The sequence below is a fragment of the Stigmatopora argus genome, chromosome 13 (assembly GCF_051989625.1).
Source record: "Stigmatopora argus isolate UIUO_Sarg chromosome 13, RoL_Sarg_1.0, whole genome shotgun sequence".
NCBI classification, from domain to species: domain Eukaryota; kingdom Metazoa; phylum Chordata; class Actinopteri; order Syngnathiformes; family Syngnathidae; genus Stigmatopora; species Stigmatopora argus.
In genome coordinates, this window is record NC_135399.1 from 14,749,929 (window position 1) to 14,769,045 (window position 19,117).

Below are 19,117 nucleotides of genomic sequence, written 5' to 3' on the forward strand. Positions count from 1 at the left end.
TTTGATTGTCGCCTTTGTCTTTCTGCACGTCGGGTTTCGCCTGCCTAAAAAAAAAGGACAGAAAAAAACGAAAAAACACAACAAGCGGTGTAGGCGACCTTAATTAAGCATCCACGTGAATGACGGATAAGTGGCGTGTGAGTGGTCAGTCAGTCTGGTACTCCAAAGTCTTCGAAATTCAATGCTAATGATATTTTTTTTTTAGTTTGGAAAGCGCTCCAGATGACTACTTCACCACAAATGGCGACCCGGGAAAATCTGTCAGATGGCGAAATGGAATCAAACCGGATTGGAATTTGGTTTTAAAAAAAAAATTCAATTTTCATTTCATTTTTGTGCGTACAGATGAAAAGAAAAGCGAAAAACCTCATTTTCCTATTTCGTCTGCTCCCCAAAAATGGTTTGAGATTGTCAAGGAATTCTTATGCAAATGCCATCATATTTCATTAATATCAAAATACTGCGCCTTGTCGGGCTTTTGCAACTTTGAAAAGGTATGAATAGTAATTTTGCCTCAAACTTGGCCAAGGTTCCGAATAAATTTGGACTTCGCCGTTTCAAAAGCAACAATCGAGTGTGATTTACCTCAAATGGGCGGAGCTTAGAGCGTCTTGAAAGGCGCTTATTTTGACCTTGACTGTTGAATGGAAAGCGCAGATTAATCAAGAATGTTTCTCGGCGCCGTAAAAGCGGAAAATACTCGGTTGAGAGTACTCCAGAACTCAAGAAAAATATATGTTCTGATCTACACGCTATTGGTGGGCAACTATTTTCCCTTTTTTTTTTTGGTCCTCAGGGCCAATTGTTGTGAGGGGGGAAAAAAATAGGAGGTAACGATCCGACAAATGCTCGTTAGTATAACCGGAGAGCACTCGCAGGTTAAATGAGCTTTTATACGTTTGGAATGAAAGTGGGTGTGTTCAAACCACGGCCCGTTGCAAATTGGGAAATTAGGATTGAATATGGTCCGCACAAGATGCTCGAGTACAACCTACATTTTATTGTGATTCTCAGCTTTACCACTAGAGGGAGATCGTCACTTAAACCTTTCCATGATTTCCAATTATGTTTTACAATGATTAAACTTACATAAATATAATCTAGTATGACGAATTGAGCTATCTTGGTGCTAATTTACTTGATTTTTTTTTTAATGTTATTTTTTTTGCAGTCACTGGACATTTTTTTCTTTGTTCTGGAAAGTTTGTTTCATTATTGTGTTTAAGTATATATATATATATATATATATATATATATATATATATATGTCGAATTTTTCATTCATCCCATGTAATCCAGGGGTAACAACTCATTCATTTTTCATTTGATTTTATCGCCAAAATGATTATCTTTACAATTATTTCGTGACCCTAACATTCACACTATTCCAACTAGGAAGTCTGGCATTGACGGCATAGACGTCCAATCCTATTTGACGGAGGGCTGGCAGCGATCTTCTGTTTACAAATAAAAGTTGGCCCTTTACCCAGTCAAAATAAATTGGACATCTACCGTCGTCAATGGCAACCAATGAGCTAACACTTAAAAACCTCATCCTTCCAATACTCTCTTCTCCAATTAAAAGTGGAACGTTTTCAATTTGGCCTTGGTTTCGTTTGATATTTTTGAAAGCAGCCTTTTGATGAAAAAGAAAAAAAAGTTAGGACACCCTTGCTGTTCGTGGCTTTTCTCCGTTCACATTTCCCTTTTTTTCTCCCGGCAGATGGTACGTGCCTCTGTTCACCCTCATCCTGCTGATGAGCTGTTGCTACGCCAGAATCATCTGCGTGGCAAATAAGCGGGTAAGTGGCGGCGCTGGTCGGGCCGCGTACGCCCGCGTACTCGCTGACCTTTCCGAAGCGCGTGGAATGACGAGGCCGCGCGGCGGAAGCGCGCCCGAGCGAGCGAGCGAGCCCAGGCAAACGCCGGCACTTAGCCGAGCGGACGTCCGCCTATAAATAACTGACATTTGGAATCATTTGCCTCGGTCGGCTCATCCGACAGGTTCGTCTGACCTGCCCGCGGGCTTTTTTCCTTTTCTTTTTTTTTTGTGTCCGTCCAAGTTTGCCGTCTCGCCAGCACTCGCCAATGAACCTTTCTTTACCCTGGCTTTTATTTTTAAAATCCATTTTTTTTTTACATTTCCATTTTAGCTTGTAAAATGCTTATCGACAAGGTTCATTCTCCTCATTGTGAATTTTCTCGGCGCGTGTAAGAAGCGATCGAAACAACATTTTTGTTTGATATTAATGTTAATTGTAATATTCTTAAAGGAGTTGTTCGGTTGGCGGACCGCATTAATGTTAACGAGATGGTGACGTTGGTCGGACCAGTTTATTGTCGGCTTAAAAAGTTAACTTTACGAATTGCAAAATGTCATCTAGCGCCATCCATGGCGCCAAAACATGAGCATCTGCCACCAGTTGAAGGGAATTGGACATCTATCATTTTTATGAGCATCATTTTAGGGTAGTTTCAGGTCACTTCCAATAAAATTTGGATTATTTCCTATTGATTTTCAGGGACTTCCCGGGTTGTTTCTGGTTCGTTTGTTGGTTCCTGTTGATTTTTGGGCATATCCAAGTGAATTCATGTCTTTTTTGGGGCATTTTAAGGCTCTATGGACTCATTGGCTGTCATGGAAGGCGCCATTTTGACGAATGAACCATTAGCAAATGGAGCAAAGTGTCATTGTGCTCACACAACTCACAAACTTCTGGTTTTGCGGCGCCGTTGTCGCTAAAAATGAAAGCTTTTAATTCTTTATGTACTGAGCTACAAGGCAGAACAACCCCACGGGCCAGATCGGACCCCATAGCGGGCCACTTCCGACCCCCGGGCCGCACTTTAAATGTCCGACCAAGTTCCTATCGTGAATAGTTTGAGCCGTAAGTCTCGTTTTTGACTGAGCGAAGAACATTAGGTCAGGATTTGAAACTTCTGTCGCTCTTGGCTGGCGTTTAATGCGAATATTGGGTGGCGTGTGACTGAAGTTTCCACGAAACAAGACGCCAAAGCACGCATCGAACGGTAGATGATTGGCAGCGGCGAGTCTTTTGAAATGCCTTTGATTTTCTTCCCTCTTTAGCGCACAATATCCAGCGAACAAGCCACGTTCCCGTCTTTCAGCCTTTTGTTCACATACGGGCTCCTCCAACGTTTTATTTATAAAAAAAAAAAGAGAAAAAAAACGATTGCGCGGCGGACCAAGCAGGCGCTTTGAATGGATCGATGCGTCTCGCTCGGAGGCCGCCTTCCTTTCCAGCGCCAGGGCGCGGCGGAAAAGCCCGTAGGCGGCATTCCGCAAGGTTCACATGGCTGACATTCCCGCAATATGACGGCACGGAGCCCAGTGGCGCGCTCGGGTCCAGAAGGTTTTAGGATTTCTCTTTAGCGGGAATTGCAAGGGAGCTCTAAGCGGCCATCGCCGGCTCTTTGTGGGGGGAAATCGCAGGCGGCCCATTCAATCAAATGGGATTTTGGCCCATTTTGAACCTTTTCAAGGCTTTACGCTAAGCTCAATTGCCGCGGATTTTCAACAAAGTTCCCTTTTTTTTTTTCTTCCAAATGTGTTGCCGGGGGCAACGTGACTTTGTGTTTTTGCGACCGTAATATTTCCTGACTTCGTTGTCCCCAAAAGCAAAAAAATACATCAGTAAAGGTGCTACAAATTACTACATGTAAAATTACCTTTTCATTTTTTGACATGATTTGATAGTGTCGTCGTTAGAGAGCAAAATAATAACTTTGTTACGTGGAAAACCGAATTAGGGGTCAGAAAATGTCCGTGGTACAGATAATTATGTCATTATCTGGTTAATAAACGGATATTTTTACACATTTATAATTGTGAGGGGCTTGAGATGCAGGACTAATTCCCCAAAACCTCGCCAGACTTTTGGAACTGGTATTTTTTTTCAGCCTCGTCTTAAAACCCGCAGTCGTCACGCATTTGTTTGCCGAGGCGGCTTTATGTCGATTGTAAAGAAGGCGGACCAAAAATAGAAAAAGGATGAGCGGCCTGATAAAAAGTTGTCAAATCGTCCGACAAACTCTTTCACGGCGTATCGATTAGAAATGCCCGCGAGCAGAGATAAACCTGGGACTAAAAACCAAATAAAAATATGCTGCAATACTTTATTTCCGTTGAACTGTTGTCCGTCTGCGCAGACCTTTGATTGACGGTTATCCGAGCGGGAGATGGCCAATCACGTTGAAGTTAGGCACACGCTGGAGAATTGCCGTTGCACTTGTGTCTTCTTGAAAGTGTTCCCAACCGACAAATGAAATCTGTCCGTAGATTCATATTCCTGGCGCTACAAACACGAAAGAAAAGATGGAATGTAAAGAAATAAAACGATCGCCTAGCCGCAAACTAGCTGCTAAGATGCTAACTCAACGAGCCAACGACGTCGCCTTCGCAAATTGCCACGACACGAATCCTAAATGCTCTGCTAGCAAAAAGCCCGAACGCCATTAGCCACTGACGCCGTTAGCTTACGTCTGTTTCATAAAGCAATTAAACAATCTTAGCGAAAAAAAATAGCAACCATCAAAAGCTCGCCAATTTACCAACGATAAAAGTCATCTCGCAACATGACTAACGACGGTTCGCCCGTACGTCCGCGGCACGCGCTAACGATGTTAGCGCACATCATTAGCGCCACGCGTACCCAACGAACGCAAGTACGGACGCGCCCGCCGGGCGCTACCGAAAACGGAGGGATGAGCGGCCGCGCCACGTTAGAGGTCAAACGAGATAAATGAACGGGGAAAAAAAGCGAATCTCAAAAGGCTTTTAGTCTGGACGTGGCCGCGCAACGCGGAGGAATCGTAAATTACGTCGAATTTGGCTGCGGCGCCGCACGCAGCCCTTCGGTGTTTATTTCTTTAAAGCCGCGGCGTCGACGCGGACGGGGAAGACTAATGAGCTACGCGCTAATTATCTCCCGCAATCTCGCTTTGCGAAAACGTCTCGGTCCAGCCCGCGCCGTCGCCGCCTCTTCTCCCCCCCTTCCTCCCCTCCCTCCCCCCGCCCGCCTCCCTCCCTCCCCCGCTCGCAGGCGCCACCTACCTTCCCCGGCTTTCAAAGCTTTGGGAGATTCTTTCAAGTGAGACAGCCTGCAGCGGAGGGGGAGATAAAGGCGCAGCTCTTCATAAATGTGATAGAGGATGCAAAACGGCGGAGTGAAGGGCGAGCGAGACAGGTGAAGCGAGACGGGAGAGCAAAAAATGAAGGCTTAGAGATACGAGAGGGCGAGACAGGTGATCGCTTCTCTCTCTCTCTCTCTCTTTTTTTTTGCCTGCCACGTGGTCATAAGGAAGGATTGTTTTTAACGCCACTTCGTTAGCTTGCTGCAAAATCTCTGCCGCTGTATACGTATATAAAACGGTGACTAGCCACTCGTCGGGGTTGTCCGACGTATGGTCTGCGAGCCGGAAGTGGCCCGCTTTGTAGCTCGTCCATACCGTATGTGCAGAATTACATTTTTCCATTTTTTTTTGCAAAACCAGATGTTTGTGAGTCCTGTGATCAATTGCATGCACAAGTGCACTTTGCTCCATGTCCAATTCGTTCTTTGGCCGCCGCCCGTCAAAACGGCGCCTTCAATGGCAGTCAATGAGTGAATAAGGAACCTTAAAATGCTCCATAAACCAAGAAACCTGGAAATGCCCCCAGATCAGCAGAAACGGACAAACCAATAAGAAGCAAAGCCCCTGAAAATGAATATAAATGATCCCAAATTTGACCTATTAGGCACCCTAAAATGCAAGTGGCAAAAAAAGTGACGCAAAATGAACACATTTGCTCGCAATTGACAATGATAGATTTCCAATTCACATAAACTATGTGGCCATCAAAACAACAGAATAGGCTATTTACCCTTGAAGATTTTCTCCTTTGCGTGGCGGGTACCCGGACATTTCGTCAACGGACAGTTCGTCGAACGGACGCTTCGTCGACGGACATTTCGTTGACGGACCTAACCTTAACTACCAACCTTAACCACTATCCCCTAACCCTAATTCTAACAACTAACCTTCCGAATTTCCGTCGACGATATGTCCGGCGACGAAACGCTGGCGACGAAACGCCGGCGGCGAAATGTCCGGTCGACGAAGTGTCCGTCAATGAAATGTCCGGTCGACGAAGAGTCCGTCGACGAAACGTTCGCTCACGGCGTGGCGACTTAGTCGGAGTCCTGCGGGCCGCACAAAAACGTGCCGTGGGCCATATGCAGCCCCCGGGCCTTGAATTTGACACCCTTTTGGCCTGTTATGCATGCATTCCCTCTTTTTCGCCACTATTCTTCGGGAACGCAAAAGCCGCCACGTGTGCTACTTTTAATACGACTCCCACTTGAGTCGTCCCCGCACGTGAAAACGTGGGCCGGAATCAGCCAGGGGAGCCATTATGGGGTCCGACAGGGTGGTCCTACGGTGCGCTCCCATTGTTTACGGACGTGATTTGTCCGTGCCCGCGCCGTCCCTCCATCACATCTCGACACTTAATCTTCCCGAGCGCTCGCCTCTCCGCGGCGTCGCTTAAGAGAAATTGCGGCAAAGGTCAGGCGGGCGGCGTTTGTTGATTCTGACGGATAGCGGCTCGGACGGCGCCGGGAGGGGGGAGCGAGGGGGGCCGCCTCGCCAGCACGCGCCGGTCGCGCTCGCCTTTGCCGCCACGACGGCGGCGGAGGTGGCGAGAAACCATGGCGACGCGCCGTTAATAAATAGCCCGACGGAACTTCCTGCGCTTTTTTTTTCAAGGCTGGCCTCTGAAGCCCGGCGTTACGTAAAACTTGTGACGAGCAGCCCCCTCCTCCCCAACTCCGTCCTAGCGTTACAAATCCCCCTCGTGTGTCGGTGGGACGCACGCGCACGTGCGCGTGTTGACATTTCCCTGCCTTTCCCCCCAGAGAGGAGACAAAAGGAAAAGTATTCCCACATTCTCTCCGGAGGAAGCCGTCTGCCGCGTTTGCTCCAATTTTTTTGCTCCGCCCCCCCTAGCCCCCCTCACCCCCCCCTCGCCGGCTGCCTTTAATACGTCTTCAAAGATTCCCCTTTTCCCGGCGTCACGTCGCGAGCGCGGATGCCGATCATTTCCCGTTTGGATGCCGGCGGGCTGGGAAGCGCTCCCTCCCTCCCTCCCTCCCTCCCTCCCTCCCTCCCGTCCATCCGTCGTCCTCTTCGCGAAGGCTTTAACGAGCGCGGGATTTGGCCTCCACGCCGGCCCCTTTATAGCGCCAGAGTCGGACGGAGAATTTTCCGTCCGCGCTAAAAGCGTCTCTCCGCCACATAGTTTGGCGCGGGAGTGCGAGACACCCCGTTTCCAGGATCCGCCGATTCCGAGTCCCGAAAAAGCCCATTCAAATGTCTTTTTTTTTTTTCCTTCCCCTCCTACAATTCAAACAAAGCTATCTCGATACACAAGATTTTACCCAATTTGCCTCACTAAAAAGGAGAAAAGCGTCCATTTATCACTGAAAAGTGCATGTTGATCTGGTTTAAACATTGTTTTATATCAAAATTAACTTCCCATGTATACAGTGGCCAGCCAATCGCAGGACACGAGCCCACAAAGAACAACCAATCAGAGCTAGGGGCAATTTAGAGTTGTCAATTAGCTTAGCATGCATGTTTTTTTGGAATGTGGCAAGATACCGGAGTACCCGGATAAAATCGACACAGCCACATGCAAACTCTCCACACCGCATGTGTTAAAGTGGCGGCCCGGGGGCCAAATCTGGCCCGCCGCATCATTTTGTGTGGCCCGGGAAAGTAAATGATGAGTGCCGACTTTCTGTTTTAGGATCAAATTAAAATGAAGAGTATAGATGTATATTACATTTCCTGATTTTCCCCCTTTTAAATCAATAATTGTCATTTTTTTAATCCATTTTTTCTGTGTTTTTAGTTCAAAAATCATTTTGTAAAATCTAAAAATATTTAAAAAAAACCTCAAATAAACATTGTTTTAGATGTATAAAAAACTGAATATTTAGGGCTTTTAATCCAGTTCTTTTAATCCATGTATTAAAAAAATCTAAATATTATCTAAAATGGTCCGGCCCACGTGAAATCAAGTTGACGTTAAAACACCGAGTCTGACACCCTTGCTCCACACGAATGATCGACCCGGGTTCGAACCCTCGACCCCGGAACTGCGAGCCCCACACACTAAACTTCCATCCACGAAATCGAGATCTATTCTAACGTCGTATACTAGAGAACACTGGCATTTTCCGATTTATTTTGACACCCGCGTGGCTTTTCTCGAGGGCGCCGAGACGTAATGGCGCGCCGGAATTGAATCCGCCTTCACGGCTCGCTCCGTTTTTACGGCGGAGCGTTTAAACTGAACGCTCTCCTCCATTTTGTGTCCTCCCCCCACAGATGCAGTCGTGGCTGGGAACGTTCAACCCGGAGCGAGAGCGACGAAAGGTAACGAACGACCCGTTTGACCGCCGCCGCCTCGGCGAACGTGCCAAACGGAGCGCGCGCCGGATTAACTCCCGCGGTCACGCCGTGCCGGTTTCAAAAAAACAGCGGGGAGCCATTTGACCTCTCGACCGGCCCAATAGAGCCGGCGCTTTTGCACGTACGCTTCGTAAATGTGGACTGCGTTTGAATCGGAGGGTGTCGGGGGCGTCTTTTGACCTCACTCAAATGGCAAAGTGGGATGGCGAGGGGGCGGGGCAAAGTCCTTTCATATATTTTTCACTTTTTTCATTTATCCGTGAATAAATTGCCAGCTTTTCTGATGCTCGATAGATCATTTAGAGACGTTGTCATTCGTACAAAGCCTCGTAGGCCGGCCCCCGGGCCTCAGTTTGGACACCCCTCGCCATTTGGCAGCCACACGGAAAGGATTGGCTCTCGACAAGCTTTCCGGCCGGCGCCCGTAAAAGGCAACCTTTGTCCGTTTTCCGTGCCGCCGCTATTTGACATAAACGGCGCGGCCACGGACCGGCGGAAAGAATTGCCAGCCTTTTTTTCAACCGGTGAGCTCGTATCGGCGCTCTAACCGCATTTCACAGTGCATGTAAAAGTCGCCATTTCCCACATTTATTCACCAACACAAAATGGAGGGGCGGAGTCCACCCGGAATATTTTTTTTGCCCTCCAGGAGTTTTAACACGGCTCCATTTTTTTAATGCTTGTAAAAGCAGGCCTTTTTCCTAATTTTTGCACGTTGCCATTCTGTATCGATGGCACCCAAAAAGTCAGTTTAAAAAAAAAAAAACGTTTGGTGTCCAACTGAGGGCCGGCGGGCCAATGTTGGTCCCGCTGCAGAACTTTTATTGGCCCCAAATGATGAAAGAATTATGGCATATGGCCTGCACAAGAAGCTTGACTTCAAACTCCATTCCATTACTTAAACATTGTCCAGTTCAGAGGTTACAATCTGAAATTTGTAGAATTTCACTATTTTGTTTTAAAGAAAACCTATAAAAACCAACAGATTACGGATTATTTTGTCGCCTGTACGTAAATCTCTTGCAGCCGGGAAGCGTGGCCGTGTTCATACGTGAAAATTAAAGTCAATCAATACATTTTTAAAGCCCGATCGAAAATGGCTCCCCGCTATTTTAATTCCGATCCTCTTAAAAGCATTGATTTCCAATCGCATGATCTCAACGTTAATCTGCATGCACCAAAAATTAATATCAAAGACACCTCCCGACAAGCGTATTTTCCCGTCCAGAATTCCAAACCAAAATTTGAGCGCGTCGACCGACTCCGCTTTTCCCCCATTCCACCCGACGTCAAAAAAACGCAGATTTTCAAAGACCTGGCGAATAATCCCGCTACGGATTAAATTAGCGCCTACTCCGTCGACTAATTAGCGCACCTCGTCTCTTGGCAAAATCGGGCCCCGTTGACGTCACCCGTCATTCTCGCTAGCCCGGCCCGGCCGGCCCCCCCTCCTCGCATTCCGTGGCGTGGGGCAGGGCAGGGCAGGGCAGGTTAGGGTTAAGGTTATGTAAATGCTGCCCCTAAGTGGCAGTTGTAATTACTACAGGCTGAACTGGCGTAACCCTCCGCATGTGTGTCAATGCGTGTCAACGACGCACACGCCCGGGTAGAGTGCAAATAAGTCGGCGGTGTTTTTTTGTCTCTCAAAGCGCCACCTCCCCCTCTTTGGCAAACACGCGCTCACACACACACACTGAAGCGCACACACACTGAAGCGCACACACGTACGCAAGCTAACCCAACCCCTCCTACGGTGGGCTTTCTCATTTCTTTCCCTTCCCCCCTCGCTCTTTCCTTCCTCCTCTGTCACTTTTGTACGAGCGAGCCGGCATGAATAAACCAGCGCGCCAGGTTCATGCGCATGAATATTGATGAGAATTTATGCACGCGCCGCGACGCTTTAAAACAACAACAACAACCGCCTCGCCGATCGCGCTCGCCAAGACGGCGGCGGGCCCGTGGCGTGCTTCGCCCGCCCGCTCGTCCGCTCGCTCGCTCGCCCGTCCAACGACGGGAAGCCATTGGGGCCGTCGTCCTCATCCGCCTTCCCGTTAGCCATTATCTGGGACACGGCCGGTTTTGGCTATGGGCAATGTGGGCAACTGCCCAAGGCGCAATCTATTTGGGGGCGCAGTAAATCACTCCCCAGTTTTTTTCCAACTATATTAGCAGTCGTCTAGAATCTTATGCCTCATTTGCGCGTCAATTTAGGGGCGTAAACTGGGGGTATTGCCACCCCACTAGCGTTTGGAAATTGAAATAAAATGGGGCAATACCGTTTTTTTTCTCACTGTAACACATTTCTTAAAATATAGTTGATTATGCATCAGGGAAGGCTAGAAAAGTCCATTTTTAGGTTGAATCTAATCATCTAAAACATCTGCGTCAAATTCGAATGAGGTTAATTATGTTAACTATTTTGTTATTTAAATCTTCTTGTGCGTTGGCACATTTTTACTCTTCTATCGGGTCAAAAAACATTTTTTTTGCTAATACATTACTGTAAATAAGTCATACTAGCCAAAGAATTCACAATAAAAGGCAAAAAATACTAGTCGCACTGTAGTAAAAGTTGCCTTTTCAGCTATTTCATTTACCAAAAACAAAGAACAGACATTGTACATTAAAAAGTAAAATAGACCGCAACAGACCTAAATAGACACCTGTTCATGTAACATATTAACATTTTTTTTGGGATAAGCATAGCCTAAAAAACACTAAAAGCCGTATACTCTCAAATCCTGGCACACGATAAAAAAAGTGCGACTTATAGTCCGGAAAATACGGGAGAGGAATGAAGACCACTGTTTGTATTTAAGCGTGCATTTGATAAACGTAAATAATATATTCTCGTGTTTGTACATTGTGTGTGTGTTAGAGGGGCTGTCCGCCCCGGGGCGCCAAATTAACCAGGACCGCCCCGTATCCGGGCCGTCCATCACGCGTGCGTCCGCTTCGAGCGGCTCGTTCGCTATTGAGCATTTAAGTCACACCCGCTCGTGCGCGCTCGCCGCCGTCGGGTGGCGGAAAAGCCGTCCCAGCAAACAAGCGTCCTTGCCGGTGTGTGTGTGTGGCGTCCTCGTTATCTTCCCCGAGAGTTTGCCCCGTGATCCGCGTCGACTTTGCCTGGAGCGGCCAAGCAAATGGAAGCGTGTCACCGCCCCTGAACGCCGTGCCCCGAGGCTGCCTCGCTTTTTTTATTTAAAAAAAAATATTTTCCCCCCGTAAACTTTTTTTGGCCTTGCCTTTCGTATGCGCAAAAACTGCACGTAAACGAGAGCCCCTTACGGCTCATTTGTAGCGTCGTTAGCGTCCGATTTGGACGCGAGATTGGATCCGATCGTGGGCGTATCCGCCAGGGTGGCCCCGGGGGGCCATTGGCACCCCCCCTCCCCAGTCAGCACTAATAATAATACTAATCTTGTAGACCACATCTGCCATGTGCTGGCTCTCGATTCAAGCAATTCATCGATATGAATCAATATGCTGTTAAGCCCAATTGACTTTAGGCCACATGTGTCAAAGTGGCGGCCCGGGGGCCAAATCTGGCCTGCCGCATCATTTTGTGCGGCCCGGGAAAGTCAATCATGAGTGCCGACTTTCTGTTTTAGGATCAATTTAAAATGAAGAGTATAGATGTATATTAAATTTCCTCATTTTCCCCCTTTTAAATCAATAATTGTAATTTTTTTATCTTTTTTTTTCTGGGTTTTTAGTTCAAAAATCATTTGGTAAAATCTAAAAATATATATAAAAAGCTAAAATAAACATTGTTTTAGATCTATAAAAAAACTGAATATTCAGGGCTTTTAATCCAGTTCTTTTAATCCATTTATAAAAAAAATATATATAAATATTATATCTAAAATGGTCCGGCCCACGTGAAATCAAGTTGACGTTAAAGCGGCCCGCGAACCAACCCGAGTCTGACACCCTTGCTTTAGGCCAATCAAAATGCAGAATGAATTGCCACTTCTTTGTTTAATTAAGAAAATCTCATGTTTTGTCCACAAAATGGTCATCCATATTAAAACCGATTGGCATTTTTTTTAGTTGATTGCGATTATAATTCATGTTTATCATTATTATTTCATAGTAACTAAATCTAATGGAATCGTCAAGGAATGTTATATCATCGTCCAAAACTCGGTGAAATATTTGCCATGGCTGCCAACCCTCCCAGTCAAATGGATTGGACGTCCAATACTTACATTAATACACCAAAATCCAGTTTTAAACCCCAATCTTTTCCACACCATTCCCATTCTTTGAAAAGGACGCCCATGGGTCCCATTTTTTTCTGGGGGATTTTTTGGAGCACGCCGCTAATACGCGGTCATTAGCCAGGCGCGTTGACGTGGGGTCCGACCGGCGAGCCGGCGGTTTTTGCTTTTGACGAGGCGCATCTTTTCCGGGCACGGGCCCCGCGGCTAGTATATAATCAGCGTTAGTGCTCGCTCAGCTGTGTGCTTTGATTGTTTCCGCGCTTGGCCAATTTCCATTTTCTCGCCGCGGTTGTTGTTTTCCCGCCCGCCCGCCAGAGTCCCTTTTGTCCCCGTCGTCGGACACGTTTGACATTGAACGTCGACCTTGGAGAGCGCAGCTGCGAAAACAGGCGCGCAGACAAAATGAGAGGCGGCGTCTGCAAAACTTTGGCCCAGATTGCCGCCAGCTTCCACATTTTTTCCATTCAATTACAACAATGGTACATTAATAGAATTAGCCGGGACTAGCGAGGGGAAAAAAATAAAAAATAAATACAAAGTTTATGTCCAGATGTGGATGTAGGGATTTAATTGCTACTCTGTTGACAAGACTACAGCAAAATATGGTATTTTGTTTGCCGGGGAAAGAAAAAATGTCATCATTTTTGGACCCCAACTCATGTCGAGGTTTATCAATTTCAGCAGAAAGAAATATGAAAATGTTTCCTCTTCTAAAAGAGACATCTGTTGAATCATTTCACATGATTTTAGTCGAAATGTAATTATAGTTTTTACTAGTATTGCCGTAACGCACGAAACGCCTTAACGCATTACAATGCGGCCGATACGGTCATTTGTTTCAAAATAGAGAAAAGATAATCAGATAAAATGCTAAACAAAATTTATTTTGATGTATTTGAATGAAATTCAAGAAAAAAAACAACCGTATCTTGCATAAAACGTACTTGTCCCTGCCATTGCTCGCTCAGGGCGCCGCCATCTTATCTGGAGATGACAAACTAGACCGTTACGAACACACTTCCTGGTTGTACTGCTCACCTGACTTCCTTTTTGAATTTGTCTATGTGTAGGAAACATCCTTTAGGAATGTACAATCCAGCAATCGATTTATACATATATCTCAGAAATACCACATGCAATGATTTTTTTAAAGATTTTCCCTTCAAAGTCACTTATTTGTACTCCCTATTAAAACCATGAATATGGAGGTGAACATTGGGAATCAGTATATCAGCTTATACGAGAGAAATAGTCAAATCCAACCATTTAAAGGCAATCTTAATAGTACGGCTTATACGCAAAGGCGGCTAATATTTGACAAAATACAGTACAGTAGTACCTCGACATACGAATCTTAATCCATTCGGGGACTGAGATCGTATGTCGAGCTTTTCGTAACTCGAGCGGACGTTTCCCATTGAAATGAACTAAAAACAAATGAATTCGTTCCAACCCTCTGAAAAAACACCAAAAACAGGATATTGGATTGGAAAAAATGTTTTATTTCTTCTAATTCTGTATTTCTTTCTGTTCATTTGGTTTCAGCCCTATTTGTAGCGCCACCTATCATTTTGGCACGTAGTTGCAGTTTTGGTTTGTTTTTCGACTCATTGGGCACAAGTCCCTCCCACTTCCTTTCCCGTCAAGGGCGCCAAAACATCGCCGTTCCGTTTCTCGCCGCCCGCGCCAACGGATTGGCCGCCAATCTTTCCCCCGTCGAAGCCCTTCCGCCAGTCTGCCGCGTTCACCTTTTCAAAAACGTTTTTCCGTGACAAATGCGAGGCGTCCCGATGTCACGTCATGGCCAAACAGATGGGCCGCCCGTTTCCCGTCGGCAGTCTAGCGTGTGTCATTAATGTCGGGACCGCCGCGCACGCCGCCCGTAATTGCTCTTTGGTTCAGCTCCGCTTCTTCAGACGTGCGACGGAGTGATTAAAAACGGCGGGCTCCTTTCGCCGCACTCCTCCGCCGTTGCCGCCGCCCCCTCCGTTCCGAAAGCGCGGTGGAATTCCTCAAACGCTTGTAACGGCGCCTCGCCTAAAATTTGATCCGGCCCTTCTGGCCGCGCTGTCTTTTTAAGAGCCGTTTGCGGTGGCCCCCCAAGCCCCGCCTCCCCGTCCCGGGGATTCTCGGCGGCGCTGACATTCCCGCAATGTCCTCTATCAAGTCGGATCCGTCAGCCTCGCCGCTTGCCCTTTCGCTCGGACGATGAGACGTTCCCGCCTGAGCGAGCTCGCCGATGATGTCAAAGCGCGACGCTAATGGGCCTAAATTTCAGCGGCGGCGGCGGCAAAAACGCACACGGGATGTCTAGAAAACGACGGCATTTCGACTTGGCCACGTCCGCCATTAAATCCACCGTTTCTGCTTAGCTAGCGACTCATGCTAATCCTCGTTGGCGAGCATCTTGCTCTTTTTTACCTCCCATTTTTTTTGTCATTTTATGGCCCTGGAGAAGAAAGGTGGCTCTTTTAATTCCAGCCCAAAAATAGTCATTACCACGGAAACCAGCCTTGACGTCGTAAAAAGATCGGCGAAGGGGACGAAGGAGAAATAGTGACTCGCTGCGACCAGACATAACTTAAAGCATCGCACAAAAAAACGCCTAACTCGTCGCCAAATGCAGTTTTGCGGTCACGAATCAAAGTCAAACGACGTCCGGTGCACGTGAGCTAAAAATAAGGACAGTTTGGTACTGAATTGGGTCGCGTTTAAGCTTTAGGTTGCGCTGTTGATGTGTACTTTGTATTGTGAGCAGCCCCTGAACGCATCACGTTTCTGGCTGGGGCAGACGTTGGCTACTTTTATTTTCTATTTTCGTCGCCCGTAATATAATTAGCAAATATACTATTGAAAAGCCTAGCATTCTATTTCTGTTTTAATGTATTCCGCTAATTTGTGTTTTTTACCTACATGTATTTTATGTTTTGGGCATTTGGTATTTTTCAAAAACACATTCATGTCGCAATTTGACGCTTAAACTGATTGGCAAAAAATGATGGTTTAAAATGTTGCCGCGCACCTTTTGCCTGTTTGTTTATCTATTGTCGGAGCGCTAAATGTTAGCTAAACGGTAGCAAACGGCAACTTGTTTCGACGGGCCAAGGGTGCGGGGATCGGCACGGAACGTGTCGGAGTGTAGGAGGAGCTCGGGGAAAGAGGAGGAGCTAGCTAGGTATTTCTGAACACCTCACCGGCCCAACCCATGTGAATCCTTCCAAAAACCGGTAAGATGATTGAACCCTCCAAAAAGTGAAACCCCCCTTTTTAACAGAGAAATGGGACCCCCGTGGAAATTGGGGTTAGGTCACCGCCGACGTAGAAAGCGAACAAAAAATGCGGAGATAAAACGCCACTGCGGGGATGGTTGCGATTTTTACCCGAATTTCTCGGCGGGTCGGCGTCACGCCGCCGCCGAACCCCCTCCCGCCCCCCTTTCCCTGGGGGTCTTTCGAGTGACTAATTAATTTCCAGCGTGTAGGGGTAGAGGCCAGAGCTGGCGGGCCTGCCTCCTGACACCGCCTGCGTGTTTGCGAGTGTAAGCAGGAAGAATGAGGGAGGTAGGGGGGGAGGTAAGGGAGGGAGGTAGGGAGGTTAGGAGGAAGGGAGGGAGGGAGGGAGGCTTCGCTCCGGCTGGACTGCTGCGCCTCAGCCTGCGGGGAAGAGGAGGGAGGGGGGAGGCTTTGACGAGCAGAGCGCAGAAAATCGATCCGGGGGCCTCGCTTCTCAGCCTCTTTCCGGACGCGCCAGCGAGTCCTCCTCTCCCGGGAATTAGATAACAGCTTGTAAAAGCCCTCCGCCACCGCCTGCCGCCCGCCCGCCCGCCCGCCAAAAGCCTCCCCACCCCCTCCCCACCCCACCCCGCGCCGTCCCCGGCCCGTCCGCCAGATATTCCAGTCGTCCCCTTCCAATCGGCTTTAATTGGAGGCGCCGCTTCTCCCCATAACGCTGTGGATATTGCATATTATCGGCGCGTTAATATTTTATGAGATTTTAATTGGCCTTTGTTGTTGGCCCGGGCGCGCGGCGGCGCTCGGCGGCGCACGGCGGCTCCCGTCAACGCCGCCGCTGACGTCCTTTGTGTGTTTGTGTTTGGAAAAGAGCAAACAATGGCTTTCCTTCCGTGCCCGCCCGGGTCGCTCCGGATCGCGCCGGATCGCCTTTCAAAGACTTTCCGACAGACAGAGAGGGAGGGAGCAAACCTTTCTCGCTCGTTGTCCGTCCGTCAAAAGAGGATTTTTCGGATTTCCCCACCGAGTGGCCCCCCATTTTTTTGTGTCTTTAATTTGTTTCACTCTGACCGCCAACAGATTATTGTGTTCTTTTTAGCCTAGAGTTCTACCCAAACGTTATGCTAACTGTAGCTTAGCCTTTCTCTTCTTCCCTATTTGACTCATACTTTAACGCACGTGTCAAAGTGGCGGCCCGGGGGACAAATCTGGCCCGCCGCATCATTTTGTGTGGCCCAGGAAAGTCAATCATGAGTGCCGACTTTCTCTTTTATGATCAAATTAAAATGACGAGTATAGATGTATATTAAATTTCCTGATTTCCCCCCTTTTAAATCAATAATTGTCATTTTTTAATCCATTTTTTCAGTTTTTAGTTCAAAAATCATTTTGTAAAATCTAAAAAAATATATATAAAAAGCTAAAATAAACATTGTTTTAGATCTATAAAAAACTGAATAATCAGGGCTTTTAATCCAGTTCTTTTAATCCATTTATATAAAAAAAATCTAAATATTATATCTAAAATGGTCCGGCCCACATGAGATCTGGTCACCATGAATGTGGCCCGCCAACCAAACTGGGTTTGAGACCCCTGCTTTAACGTAAAATATTTGTAATTAAAAAAAAATGCAGTCCCCCCACCCCAAATACACCAGTAAATAAACCACAGATTTTTTTCCCCATCCATTGGCTAGCGTAACTTCTACCCGGGTGCGACCTAGTCCGAAACATACAGTCCAAGCAAAGTCGGAAAATGAGCGGGTTGGCTTGGAGCGAGTCAATATTGGCCACGGGACGGACGGACGGAAACGCGGGAAAGGGGCGAAGCCGCCGCACGGGGAGAAAGAAGTGATCGTTGGGTGTTAAACTTCACAGGCCAATCTCAGCTTTCTGCCGTCCCTCCTCTCGCATTCCTCGGGTGCGGCTTTCGCGCGGGATCTCGGCGAGGGAGAACCCGCGGAAAAGTAGATGAAGGGTGTCCAAACATCGCGGCCGCGCTCGGATTTTCGCAAACGCTTCGCAAATCGAGCCGCGTCGGGAACCACCGAGTTCCGTCGGCGAAAACTCTTTTGCGATCTTTACGTGGGAAAAAGCCAAGGGCAAATGGCGGCAGACTTCACGGAAAAAATCCAAAAAATGCGTCGTTCACTTTGGCGGCGGAAAGGACGACTTTTGTTTTGCGGCGAGAGCAAAAGATTTGAACGTCACTCACTAATCCAGACTTTGCGTTATTCCCTTAACAAGGGCTGCCGTCCCAGTTTTCAAACCACCGAATTTGTGGGTCAATTGCAATGCCGCCATTCAATGTCGCCATCTTTCGCACGCACACGCGCGCCGGCAGTCTGGGAAAATCCGCGCCGTGGCGTCGGAAACTAAAGCCGTGCCCCAATTCGGGGGCTGCGCTCTTCCATGTCGGCGGAGGACCCGCAAAATGGGACCGCCGAGCCTTGGGCCTTTTTTGCCGCTCCGTCTCGTGTAAAAACCAAGAGGCAATTTTCTTTTGGCTGCACATAAACTCGTAGGAACGTACCAAGAGCAGGATTTTTTTCCGTTTTTACGCGGGTGTCAACCTAAATCTTCATTTTCAGGTTTCAACCCCATTTGGGGATGTTAAATTACGCCAAAAAATGATGTGAAATGACTGTGGCAACCAAGCATGCTGGGATAGGATTCGTGTTGCATCCTCCTTTGAGGCGACTCATAACGTAAACTCTGAATTTGGACGCCATTTTGTGTCAATTTTTTTGTCGCTTCCATTTTAGGGTACTTAGACGTCAAATTTTGGATCATTCCCTGTTCATTTCGAGGGACGTTCTTGTTTGCACTCCTGCATTTGTTTATGCGACTATTTGCGTTGTGCACCATTGGGTTCGTGTCGGGGGAATTTGCATTCCTGCTTCTTTCTCTTTGTTTGGACTAGGCGCCACGCCTCGACATACAATCTTAATCCGTTCCGGGACTGAGATCGTATGTCGAGCTTTTCGTAACTTGAGCGGACATTTCCCATTAAAATGAACTAAAAACAAATTAATTCGTTCCAACCCTCTGGCTAGCTGCACGGTCGATTGGTCGCTGGTCGATTGGTCGCCGGTCTTTTGGTCGCCCGTTGTTGCAGTCCGGGCGACCAAAAGACCGCGACCAAAAGACCGCGACCAAAAGACCGGCGCCCAATCGACCGCA

The 19,117-nt window shown here is 47.5% G+C and overlaps 1 protein-coding gene across 4 annotated transcripts in view; it reads left to right on the forward strand.

Moving 5' to 3' along the window:
• Window positions 1-19,117, forward strand: part of LOC144086803 (cyclic AMP receptor 4) — a 73,736-nt gene that overhangs the window by 32,739 nt on the left and 21,880 nt on the right. For all 4 annotated transcript variants that reach the window (XM_077616928.1, XM_077616925.1, XM_077616926.1 and 1 more), the window contains 2 exons: window positions 1,724-1,802; window positions 8,395-8,442. In XM_077616928.1, the coding sequence (XP_077473054.1) occupies window positions 1,724-1,802; window positions 8,395-8,442 (127 nt within the window). The remainder of the gene's footprint in view (window positions 1-1,723; window positions 1,803-8,394; window positions 8,443-19,117) is intronic.